Raw genomic sequence first — 12,510 nt, forward strand, 5'->3', positions numbered from 1 at the left:
TGAACTCCGTAGTTGGTGATGGACAGGGAGGCCTGGTGTGCTGCAGTTCATGGGGTCACAAAGAGTGGGACACGACTGAGCGGCTGAACTGACCTGATAGTGTTTCAGTTTTGCAAAATGAAAAGGCTTTGGAGACTGGTTGTATAACAATGTGGATATATCTAATATTACTGACATTTAAAAACAGTAAGATGATAAATCTTATGTTATGTACATTAAACCACAAATAAAAATTTTTTAATGAATAAACCAATATGAAAATGGGTAGCAAGAGATTTGGCCATCACCAAAGGAAATTTTCAGTTGGCCACCAAAGCTATAAACAGGCACCACATACCATTATTCAAGAAAATGGAAATTAAACAAAACAAGATACTACTACACAATGGCTAAAATAAAGGCTAACAACAGCAAGGACTGACCAGGATGGGGAGCAACTGGAAATTTATATGAGGCTGATGGGTATACAAAATGGTAAAACCACTTTGGAGTACTGATGGCATTACCCACTGAAATATAAAAGAAATATATACCCAATGACCCAGTTCTACTCACAGATCTGTACACAACAAAATCAAAAACATGTACAAGAATACTCATAACAGTTTCAAACTAGAAAACAAGCATATCCATCACTAACAGAGTAAATGAATAACTGTGGTATAACCATACAATGGAATTCAACAGCACTGAGACATGAATAAACGCTACCTGCCACATGAATGAATCTCAAACACAATGCTGAGCTAAAGAAATAAAGTATGCAAGGACACACAGTATACGATTCCACTCTAATTTCAAAACCAGTCTAACATGTTAGAAGCCTACAGTTATGTTTGGGCAGAATGCAGTAACAGTAAATTGGAAGGGACAGAGCAGTTGGAGATGGGTATTCTGAGTGACATCTTGCTCTATGGAACATCTAAGAGATTCTCAAATTGTAGATAGTTCATTGAGTCATGCCCCTATGACTTGCACACTATTCTGTAAGCATATTTTATCCAAAACAGATCATTAAAAGCCAGGGAAGTCGCAGAAAAGGATGAGGTGGTCAGGAATGATAGATGCTATAAAGAGAGCAAAAAACTGAAAACAGCAAATCTGACAGGCTTTGGCGACTGATAGTGTTCATGCCTTTTATGAGACAACAATTTGGTAGAAGAGTAAAATCATTCAAGAGTGAGGAACAAGAAGTGATACAATGAAGTACTGAGTACAGACTCTGAGAAAGGCAGTGATGCCACACGTGTTAGAGAGAGGATGGTAACTCTCCTAAAGAAAAAAAAAGTTGGTCGCACAGTTGTGTCCGACTCTTTGCGACCCCGTGGACTGTAGCCCGCCGGGTCCTCTGTCCATGGATTCTCCAGGCAAGAGTACTGGAGTGGGCCGCCATTCCCTTCTCCAGGGGATCTTCCCGACCCAGGGACTGAACCCAGGTCTCCTGCACTGCAGACAGATTCTTTACCAACTGAGCTACCAGGGAAGGCCCCCTTAGTGTGGCATAAATTAATTGATGGTTAAACTATATTACCTGCCTCCTCCCAAAAATAGAAGTCCGAGGGCCATGTGATGGGCTAAGTGGAAACCATAGTTCATCTCACCACCTGTTTTCATGTGTAAGAAGCGACAAAGCTGCAGAACCTTCAGGTTCCCCGAGCCAGCCATCACCATGGCGAGAGACAGAAGTACCACGCTCAGGCAAGTCTCCAGGTTGTAAGGACCTGTCTGGAGACACAGAAGATGACACACCACATCAGCTGTGCTACATTTTATCATCAAAACTAAAGCAGCCAGCATTAGACTACAGATGTTCACAACTTAAAAAACGCTGAAAAAATGTTTTCTCTGATGATGAAATTTAAGTTCCAGGTGGAAAATTCAGACAGTAAGGTATCAAGAAGGAAATAACAATTACTTGGAATACTAAAAGCTATAAACTGTTGGTTTTCCCCCCAAATCTTACCTATAGTATCTATCTTTTAAATGAAATTGAGATATTATTATATATAGTATTTTTAAGTTTTTAATCTATTTTATTATAAGCAATCTTCACTAGTAAAAAATTCTTACACAACATGCTGTTGATAGCTCCTCTATATAACAGTGTAGATATACCATAGTCCATTTTTTGACTACTTTTAGATTTTTTTGATGCTGACAATTTTCTAATATCAATAGTGTTAATTAAATCTGTTTTTTAACCAGGAAATAAAACCCTGTGGTCTTACTATCATCAGAGCAGCAATCCTCAATAGCAACTGTATTTTTCCTAAGTAACTTTTCCAACAAGCAGTTATCAGCATTTAGTACTGAGAATGGCATAAGATTATGACAATCCATGAAGGTCATGGCTTTTCTTAATTATTCTCTCATCATAAGAAATAAATGCCTTTAAGGGTAGTCACATTCTCAACCAACTAACCAGAACTAAAATACAAAGATGAGCCAAAGCCTCAAACCTCCCATTCTAGATTCAAAGGCTGTACAGATATTTGGCAACACATAAGTAGTTGAATTATCAGTGAATTTTCTTCAAGTTTAATTTTATTCCCAAGGAGAACCATCACAAAAAGACTTACTACAGAAGCATTAGGTGCAGACAAATAAGTCATAAAATCTTTTGCAAATTTATGCTGGAAAAAAAACAAAAGAAAAAATTTAAGGTTAAAAGATGCATACTAAGGCTCTGTAAAAAAGAAAACAGAACAGCGTAGAGGAAGATATTTCTTACCAAACAGTTAAATGCTGATAAGTTTTCTGAGCCAGCAAATCGAAAACCCAGAGACAAACAAGCGCCTGCAATGATGTAGACATGTGCCTGCCTGAAAACAGATCACCACAGATTGAAATATTCTCCTCGTTTTGCTTTAAAATTCATTATTACTATTATCTGGGGACACAAATAATAAATACCCCTGTTCTCTAAATTAGTTCCTCTACTTCTGGGAATGCTCAAGTGTGCCTGTACTCAATCAGCTGGGCAGGCTTCCGTCTGATTTCCTTAAGCAGAAGCACCATGCGGCTCTAGCTGATAAAGTCTGCCTCATGCCTGCACTGTCTCACATGTAGCAAAAGAAGATAGTTTCTAACAATCCCTGAGAATTTTTTTTAATGAAAAGGATAAAAAAGGAATATATATAAGTTAAATCTCTGATACTGTTTTATGAGGGTAAAAATTCTATGCTATAGAGAATTAAATAAAAAACAAACCGGTGAACATCTGATAAACCACGGTTAGGGACACGGGGGATTTAGAATAATTACTCAAATCAAGGACAGCATCTCTCTTGCACAATATATTTCAACTCATTTACCTGACAGATACTGGAGTAGCTAATGTGTATTAGATGTTTTAGGACTTACGACAAAGTTTCCAAATTCAAATCCTCTGAGCAAGGCAATTCAATCTCACTGAGAGAGATACTATTTTCTCTTATAATCTGTCAAGACAGAAAGCAGAATACTTGGATATTAACATTCAAGTTACAAGTATCTAGTAATTTGAATAACAACATACTGCTTATGGTCATATTTACGTAAACTTTACCAAACCATCTCATTCAAAGGCCTGTAGTTTAATCACACTGACTGCAATCCAATTTCAGATCTAAGATGGGGCAAATACCTCAACAGGACTGAACAAATACAAACTGGACTACTTGAGTATATTCTGAAGCAATAACAGAGCAGTAATATTTCACACCAGTGAAATGAAATGCAAGGACAATGGCCACAGATGAGACCTGGGGCAGAAGTGAGGGGAAGCAGCGGGAAAGCAGAAAAAGGCAGCTGGAAAGAGCTCCTAACCAGGGACGTATGAATGCCTCCAGTATTCAGACTCATAACCATTCCCAGTACTGAGCCTGCCTTCCTACCACAGACAAGGTTAGTTACCATCCTAGTCACCCAAACTGTCAACATGTTAACTTGTTAACTATTGTTTAGAAACCCATCCCTTTCCTTTCAGTATGAACAGGAATTTATTTTTTAAAAAATACAGAGAATATCTAACTTTAAAACCATGAACTGATTTCTCTTCACTTAAATACAAATAAAAAAGATAAAGCTATACATTTTTAGAACTTATGAATGCAAGCACATAGAAGAAAAACTATGAAGATTTATTCCTATGACTCTTTTTAGAAGACTTTTCAGGACGCTTTCTATAATAAACCAGTAAGTATTCAGTCGCTTATGATACAATCTTCTTATATACTGAGCACCGCCAATCAAAAAAAAAACTTGAAATACCTTCTCCCTTTCATAATCTCAATGAGGTAAGCAATTACGTTGGCTATGTAATACAGGCTGATAACTACTTCCATCTTTCTTCCTCGTCTTTATTTTTAATTTGGAATGTATCTACTTAGAAATTGAATGAGAATTCTGAAAAACTGATATAACTCCAAAGTGAGCAGTTAATATATACATGGATAACCTAATTATAACTTTCACTATATAAATTAGCAATAATATCATATAGGAATCAAATACTTCTATTTTGAAAGCAGGCAGTTACAAGCTCAAGCTCCTTTTTATCTTAAAAAGCATATAGCCTGGCACTTAAAGGCCTAGGTTCTAATTGAAGCAGGGCCACACATTAGCCCTGAACCACCTCTGTAAAACAAGCAAAAATTATACTCCTACCTTCTAGGTTTCTGTGAGAATTAGAAGACTTAACTTACTCAAAGCTCTTAAAATTAATACCTAGCACATATTCTTTGTGTTAGCTGCTATTATTATCATTATTATAGATCTGTACCATTCTTATCACAAGATCACACTTGATCATAAACCACTTAAAGCATCACTAAAACCTTGAGTTATAATAACTGTGTGTGGGGGGCAGGGAACACACTCTTCAGGCTAGCCCTTTTATCTTTTCTACAGCCTCGTAAGTTTAAAAAAAAATAGTAAGAAATATGAGGCGCAATCAAAGGGAAACATGTAATTACTTATAAGCAGGCTGAGGCACACAGGAATGAACAAGACAAGACCACCAAACTGCCCGTTTCTTCCCCTGATCTTTCTTTATTTGGCTGTGCCAAGTCTTAGTTGTGGTGTGTAGGATCTTTCAGTTGCAACATGTGGGATCTAGTTCCCTGACCCGGGATCAAACCTGGGCCCCCTGCACTGGGAGCGCGGAGTCTTAGCCACTGGACCGCTAGGGAAGCCTAAGACAAAAATCCTGAGCTCTCAGGACTTCCCCGATATCCAGTGGCTAAGACTCCACGCTCCCGGTGCAGAGGGCCCAGGTTCGATCACTGGTAGGGGAACTGGATCCCACATGCTGCAACTAAGCGTGTGCATGCCACAAATGGAGATCCTGCACGCCACCACACAGAGACCAGCGATCCCGCATGCCGCAACTGAGACCCAGCACAACAAAATAAAGATAAACAGTAAAAAAAAGTCTCACACTCGGAAGGCCTAACAGCTAGTGTAAGTCTCGCCCTACCTCTTACTAGCAAGGGTGGTTTTGGACCAGTCTGTCCTCTTTCAACCTAACGGTGAGGTACTGAGCTCTAGCTACTGTGTGCGAGTTGCTAGGAATGAAAGATGGAAAGATACAGTAACTGGCCTTGAGGAGTCCTGACATAACAAATAATCAAAAGTACATCATTCCCACCCATACACTGGGGGCAATACTTCAACAATTAACAGCACAACACTGAAGAAAAGAAAAGAAAGAAGGAAAGAAAAAGAGAAACAGGCTGCAGAGTAAAGCTTTTTTATGAAGATGTTAGTTACTGTATTTGATACATGCCTTAAGTTCAAACAAACAAGCAGTTTATAAAGGGACCTTTTTAACCCTTTTTTGATGCTAAGTGCTCCCTACAAGGAGCCCTGCTACAGAATCAATGAGGTGACTAGGTGGGAGTGAGGAGAACGTAGAGAGACAGGTGTATCAACCAACAGAAGTGTGAACTTGTTATACACCCTACTGAGTAACCTAATATGCTGCTGCTGCTGCTGCTGCTAAGTCGCTACAGTCGTGTCCCACTCTGTGTGACCCCACAGACGGCAGCCTACCAGGCTCCCCCGTCCCTGGGATTCTCCAGGCAAGAACACTGGAGTGGGTTGCCATTTCCTTCTCCAATGCATGAAAGTGAAAAGTGAAAGTGAAGTCGCTCAGTCGTGTCCGACTCTTAGCGACCCTAAAGATGGCAGTCTACCAGGCTCCTCTGCCCATGGAATTTTCCAGGTAAGAACACTGGAGTGGGTTGCCATTGCCTTCTCCAGCTCTAATATAATAAAGACCAAATTTAAAATTATTTAAAATTATTAAGTCTGAAGGAAAAGGAATGTCAGAGAGATACCTGTATTAAAAGTCCAAGGACTACATTTCCACAAAACTTTAAAAACAGAAGTTACATAAAAAAAGAACTGATATGAATTTTCACTTTCCATCTGAAAATAGTTATTTGTGTACATGTTTAACCTCACTTTGAAAACTAAAAAAAAAAACTAAACTTAGTACACTGAAGTTTTCTCAAAATCAGTCCACATGTCAGATGCATCTTAAATGTAGCACAGAACTTAGGGTGGTGTCTTGCATTTGCAAAGGATCAACACACACATGCTGAATGAAGGAGTGGGAGGAAAAGTATAGCTCCATCCTACAATGTGTATCTTAAAGCATGCTTTCCAGAAGAACTGCTACTTTTGACCTCTGACTATGCAAGGAGTTAAATGTCTGCCTAACCCACGAATCATATGGGACCAGGGTAGACCCAGACCCCACAGAATTAAAGAACTCAACTGAGATTAGAACTGGCACCCAAGAGACAGGGTTTGACATTTGATTTCAAGTAAATTAACTGCTGCTTTAAAGCAAAATGATTTGTGTGTGTATGTATGTATATTTATGTGTACACACACACAAAGACAAGTATGCATATGTATCTACATATGTATCAACCAACACTCCTTAGAGGAATACAAGAGAAGCTGGAGTCTTCAAAAACCAGCATGCACACTTTTACTCCGTTACACATATTTTCTGATTTTCCTTGTCACGGCTTCTTAGATACAGCCATCATTTAAACGTGGACATTTAATTTCCAAATACATGGGTTTAAAAAAAAAACATGCACAGTGTCTCAGACACAAATCAAAATTACTTAACATAAGGAAAAGAAATTCGACATACTTCCAGGAGAAAAGACCACAGAAAATCATCCTGAAATGACCACCCTCTTGGCATGAGAAGAGAAGGAATTTAAGCAGCTCTTCTAACTGGAAGGACAATATGCTCATAATGAAAAGACAGAAAATCTCATAAGAAAAAGTATGAAGCTTAAAAAAAAGTTATATTAAAAAAAGGAAAAGTAGAAATTACTTAAAAAGGAAAAATGCAAATTTTACAACAGCGAAGTACAAAAATGAAAATTGTAAATTCACTTAATGGACTTAAATAGGAAAATGAAATGCCTGAAAAAGAGTAAGTGAACATAAATTCATAGAAACGATGCAATTTGTAGAAATGGTATAAAATACAATAGTCATCTGATTTTTGACAGAGGAGTCACAGGAATACAATAAGGAAAAGAAGGAATACAAATGATGTTGGTGCAACTAAATACCTATATTTTTAAAAATATGGAAGCCTTAAACCTTAATCTCACATCATAAACAAAATTACTGAGATAAACTACATAAGTATACATAAAAGCCAAAACACAGAGCTTTAGAAAAAAAAATCTTCAGGTTAGTCAAATTTTTTTTCCCAAGGACACAAAAAAGCAACAACTATAAAATTAAAAACTGATAAATTAGGCATTATCAAAATTTTAAAATTTTATGCTCATCAAAAATGTTACTAAGAAAATGAATGGGCAAGCCATAGGTTAGGAGGGATATTTGCAAAACATTTATCTGATAAAGGAGAGGTTTCCAGAATATATTAAAAATTCCAGCAACTCAGTAAGACCCCCAAAATATTTTTTAAATGGGAAAAAGATACAGATACTTCATAAAAAGACAAATGAAGAAGCAATAAGTAAATAAAAACTTTCTCAATAGGCAAAATGAAACTACAGGAAGCTATCATTATGTATTAACAAGCAGAGCTAAAATTAAAAAGACAAACACCACTGGCAAGATGGGCAGCAGTCCGCACCCTCATACAGCACTGTTCCAAGGGTAAAAAGGTGCAGTGTCTCTGGAGAAAAGTTCACCTGTCCTTAGAAAACTAAACATACCGTCCACTCTATGCCTAGGTAGTTCCAATCCTAAGTAAACACTCAAGAGAAATTAAAGTATAAGTCCACAAATTGTATTTATGGTAGCTTGACAATAACTGAAACCTAGAACCAACCCAGGTGTGAATGGGAAAAGAGAAGAGAATTCTCAAAAAAGAATGGAAAAAGAAACTGTGGTATATTCATACAATAGGATACTACTTAACAACAAAGGCTGAACACTCAGTAGTATCTCAAAATCATGCTGAATGAACGAAGTCTTATACAAAAGGGTATATACTGTGACTCCATTAATAAAAAGTTCTACATCAGGCAAGCTTATACAGTAAAATATTAATTGCAGTAGCTAAGTGGCTGTAAGGGTGTTTGTATAACATTCTTTCAACCTTTATTTTGGAATTTTCTTATTAAAACATTGGAGAAGCATTCTAGCACTCTTAAGGATTTATTTTCCAAATAAAACAGTAACAACGACATGGACAGTTAATTAAAGGGCAATATTTAGTTACAATATTTACAATATTTGGAGTTTTTATAAGAGACTGCTTATTTTTTTAACTACTTAGCTCACTGGGTAAATATGCCATAAAATAATTAAAACAACGTATTATATACAAGATAAAAATTGTCACAAAGTAGTAATTTTGATAAATGCATACTTAACTAGAATAAAAATGTCAAAAACACTTAGGTTTCTTTAAGGAAGGTTGTGGTCTGTGCTCACATACAATCTTAAAATGAAAGTTCCTGTGTTTTGAAGAAGTACCATAATCATCAATATTGTCTTCAAAAGAAATAGTATTTTATAGGGTTTTAGAAAATCCCACAAGAAATCATAATTTTTATGATTAAAAATAAAATAATATTTATCATACGTACGTACTTGAGGAACGTTGCTATCAACCCACTTGGAATTTGGTAAAATATCATCCCACAAAATCAGGCATCGAGCAAGTGTCTTAAAAATGAAATACAAAAAAATTCATTACAGCAGGGGAAGTTCACAGATTTTGTAATGATAATACCAGTAACAGAACAATTGAAGAATCAGTTCCCAACTGATGGAAATTTTCAAAATAAAGCTAAGTATATAATATCAACCTAAGCCACTCACTAAAATAAACTGAAAGTTTATTGGGTTGGCCAAAAAGTTCATTCACCTTTTTACATAAGCTGTTACAGAAAAATCCAAGTGAAGCTTTTGGCCAGCCCAATAGATGTATTGCCAAAAAATCTAACATTGAGTTGTTCATCATCGGAGTCTGGAGGAGTTGGAGAAAAGTTTTTAAAACTTGCCCCATAAATGAAAAGCCATAAGGAAAAGAATCAATCTACAGAATTTAAAGCCTATCATATGCTAAAAACATACACTTAAATATCAAGAGGAAAAATCTGAGGTAGTTAGGTCAAACAATTACTGTCACTAATTATACCTTTAATAGTACTACTGCACTCGTAAAAGCAATGAAACAAATGTAAAATAAAGTAGTAATGAAGCCCCACTGAGTTGCTGCTGATTAGCAAGTCTGAATAATAATGTGAAAAGTTAAAATGTTACTTCAAGTATTACATATCAATGTGGTTGCCTTACTTAGCAATTCCTACAGCTATATTTGGGACTATTCAAAAGAATACTACCAGTTATATACATACATGATGGATTAACAGTAAAGGCTCGTTTACAGAGACATTTTATATAGATTCCTCAAATTAAGAGAAATGAAAAACTGCGAAGTACCATACCCTAAGTAAGAGGAATTCTGGCTTCACAAAGTCCAGCAAATACATGGTATCTGGAGCTCGGAGCCAGTCTGCAATGGATCTGTTGGTGGTGGATACCAGCAAGCATTATTGCTCAAGAAGAGAGTAAGACAGTCAAGAATCACAAGACAGATTTCAGGAATTTTCTTTCCACTCTAACTACCACTCTATTTTTTTCTCACAATACTTCACATCCTCCAAAGCAATATCTGGTACGTCTATGTATGCCTTACTATAAGCTAAGTATTTGCTTCATTCACTGAAACATCTTCGGTGCCAAGAAGGCAATGACGTATACTTTCATCTAAACAATAGATGAATAAATCTGCTTTTAAAATTTGCAAAATTTTAAAATTTTGCAAACATCCACTTTGTCTAAAAAAGGAATTTACAATATTGAAAAATTTCTTGAATTTCAGACAGTGTTTTTAAATCAAAAGACTTAAAACCCAACTTACTCTTCTATGCAAAATATGAAAGAATAAAATGCCAAACATCTACTTGCCAGCGCCAACACTAGTTACTGGGGTTGGGAAGGCTGAAGGTATGGTCATTAAGAAAGCTCTTGAATTAAGAAGAAACCATTTTTATGGATGGGAACCAGGAATACAACAACGCTAAGTATTTCTGATTTCATCAGTTCTCACAACATGCAAAATCAATGAAAAGGAATTTGGACATTGTTTGATTGTCAGTGACGTCAACTATAAAAATGAATAGAAACTGGCAACCGTATTGTCAGATATTAAAATAACTGGCAGTATTTGACAGCACTAAAGTCAAGCTGATCTAGCACAGTTTTACTGTGAGGTAAAGACAGTAAGATAATTTAGTGTCATTACTGAGGTCAGAGTGGGGCTTCCCAGGTGGCTCAGTGATAAAGAACCTGCCTGTCAATGCAGGACATGCAAGAGATGTGGGTTCGATCCCTGGGTCAGGAAGATCCCCTGGAAGAAATGGCTACCCACTCCAGTATTCTTGCCAGAAAATTCCCACGGACAGAGAAGCCTGGCAGGGTATGGTCCATGGGGTGGCAAAAGATCGGACATGATTAGGCAATGGAGCAATTCAAAATCAACTGCAGTCAGACGGGCAGTGACACTGTCATGGCAAGGGATGGGTGGGCAGACGGTACCTGTTATTGGTTTTTAAGTAGATCATGGCCAAAGCGAGAGTGGCACCTGGACAAGTCACATCCACATTTATGGTATCTCCTTCCTATCAAAAGAAAAAGTTCATCCGTGTAAAAGAGCTTTGAATTACTCTAAAATTCTTCTGAATGCTAGCCATGCTTAAAGTTGAACATATTTACAAATGCTGATATGAAAACTACCATTTTTTAAATTAATTCCTTAGTTTCCAGAACTCTGATCTGTTGCTTGATCTGGACCTACCTTGATCTGGTAACTTGGTGACTTATGTTTCTCTCTGTGCATCCCGGCTTGAAAGCGCCTGTGGCCTCCAACCATGTACTGATAGAGCTGCTCGGGCACATTGAGGTCCGACATCCCTATCAGGTTACTGCCATGCTGGATAACGAAGAAACAGAGTGTAAAACGAGATTTTACAGAGTAAGATCCCTAACACAGGCCCATGACAAAGAACCGAGTAACTCCAAAGCTGGGTATTCGGGTTTTTTAATCAATTAAAATAAACATTTCTCGTGAGCTAACACTCAGTCTACTAATGATTCCCATTAAAAATTATATAATACACATGCAGACAAATTCATACTTTCATTTCATAAAATACACAAAAGCTTCAAAATATACTTAATTTTACTAACAGCTAAAGAAACTGTTAGGTAGGTAAATGAAACGTGAACTATGAACATCTCAATCCTTTCATTATGGTGCCTATGAACTATTCCAACAATAATAACCATAGTAATAAAAATAAATTTCTGAACACTTAACTCTCTTCTAGGCGTGGTTCTGTGTGTTTAACATGGGTTAATTTACTTAATATGAGGACAAGCCTATCAAATAGCTGCTGTTTTACAGGTGAGAAAGGGGAGGCACAAAGATCACACCCACGGTCACACAGCTACTAAAGAGCACCACGGCCCTAAGACAAGGCAGCCTGGCTCCAGTCTAGGGAGGTGCTCAACTGCTGACAATACGGTAGTTACAGGTAGCCTGGCTCCAGTCTAGGGAGGTGCTCAACTGCTGACAATATGGTAGTTACAGGCAGCCTGGCTCCAGTCTAGGGAGGGGCTCAACTGCTGACAATACGGTAGTTACCTGACGTGGCTTGCTTGGTCAGAACCAGAGTTCAGGTCCCAATTCTCAGTGCGGTGCTTTTTTCATTGTATCATCTGCCTCCTTACCTCATGTGTCAGATGTGAAGAGTCAAAAACCTAACTGACAGCTTATATAATTTAGTTTCAGTATAACCCTGTATTGGAACCCACAATCTTTAATCAAAGAACCCACACTCCAGCTGACACAGTCATTTAATGAAATGTTTCTGGTAATTCTATACTGTGTCTCCTGAATGGGGTTAAAGATGGGTCAGAGTGATACTGCATTCTGTGACAAAAAGC

General features: G+C 37.3%; 1 protein-coding gene across 12 annotated transcripts in view; it reads right to left on the reverse strand.

Moving 5' to 3' along the window:
- ANAPC1 (anaphase promoting complex subunit 1) overlaps positions 1 to 12,510 on the reverse strand; it is a 95,040-nt gene that overhangs the window by 25,591 nt on the left and 56,939 nt on the right. For all 12 annotated transcript variants that reach the window (XM_060412431.1, XM_060412429.1, XM_060412426.1 and 9 more), the window contains 8 exons: positions 11,360 to 11,494; positions 11,101 to 11,183; positions 9,948 to 10,026; positions 9,088 to 9,162; positions 3,364 to 3,440; positions 2,732 to 2,822; positions 2,580 to 2,633; positions 1,532 to 1,725 (listed from right to left, as the gene is read on the reverse strand). In XM_060412431.1, coding sequence (XP_060268414.1) covers positions 1,532 to 1,725; positions 2,580 to 2,633; positions 2,732 to 2,822; positions 3,364 to 3,440; positions 9,088 to 9,162; positions 9,948 to 10,026; positions 11,101 to 11,183; positions 11,360 to 11,494 — 788 coding nt within the window. The remainder of the gene's footprint in view (positions 1 to 1,531; positions 1,726 to 2,579; positions 2,634 to 2,731; positions 2,823 to 3,363; positions 3,441 to 9,087; positions 9,163 to 9,947; positions 10,027 to 11,100; positions 11,184 to 11,359; positions 11,495 to 12,510) is intronic.

This window comes from Ovis aries, chromosome 3, assembly GCF_016772045.2.
Source record: "Ovis aries strain OAR_USU_Benz2616 breed Rambouillet chromosome 3, ARS-UI_Ramb_v3.0, whole genome shotgun sequence".
In the NCBI taxonomy this organism is placed as follows: Eukaryota; Metazoa; Chordata; class Mammalia; order Artiodactyla; family Bovidae; genus Ovis; species Ovis aries.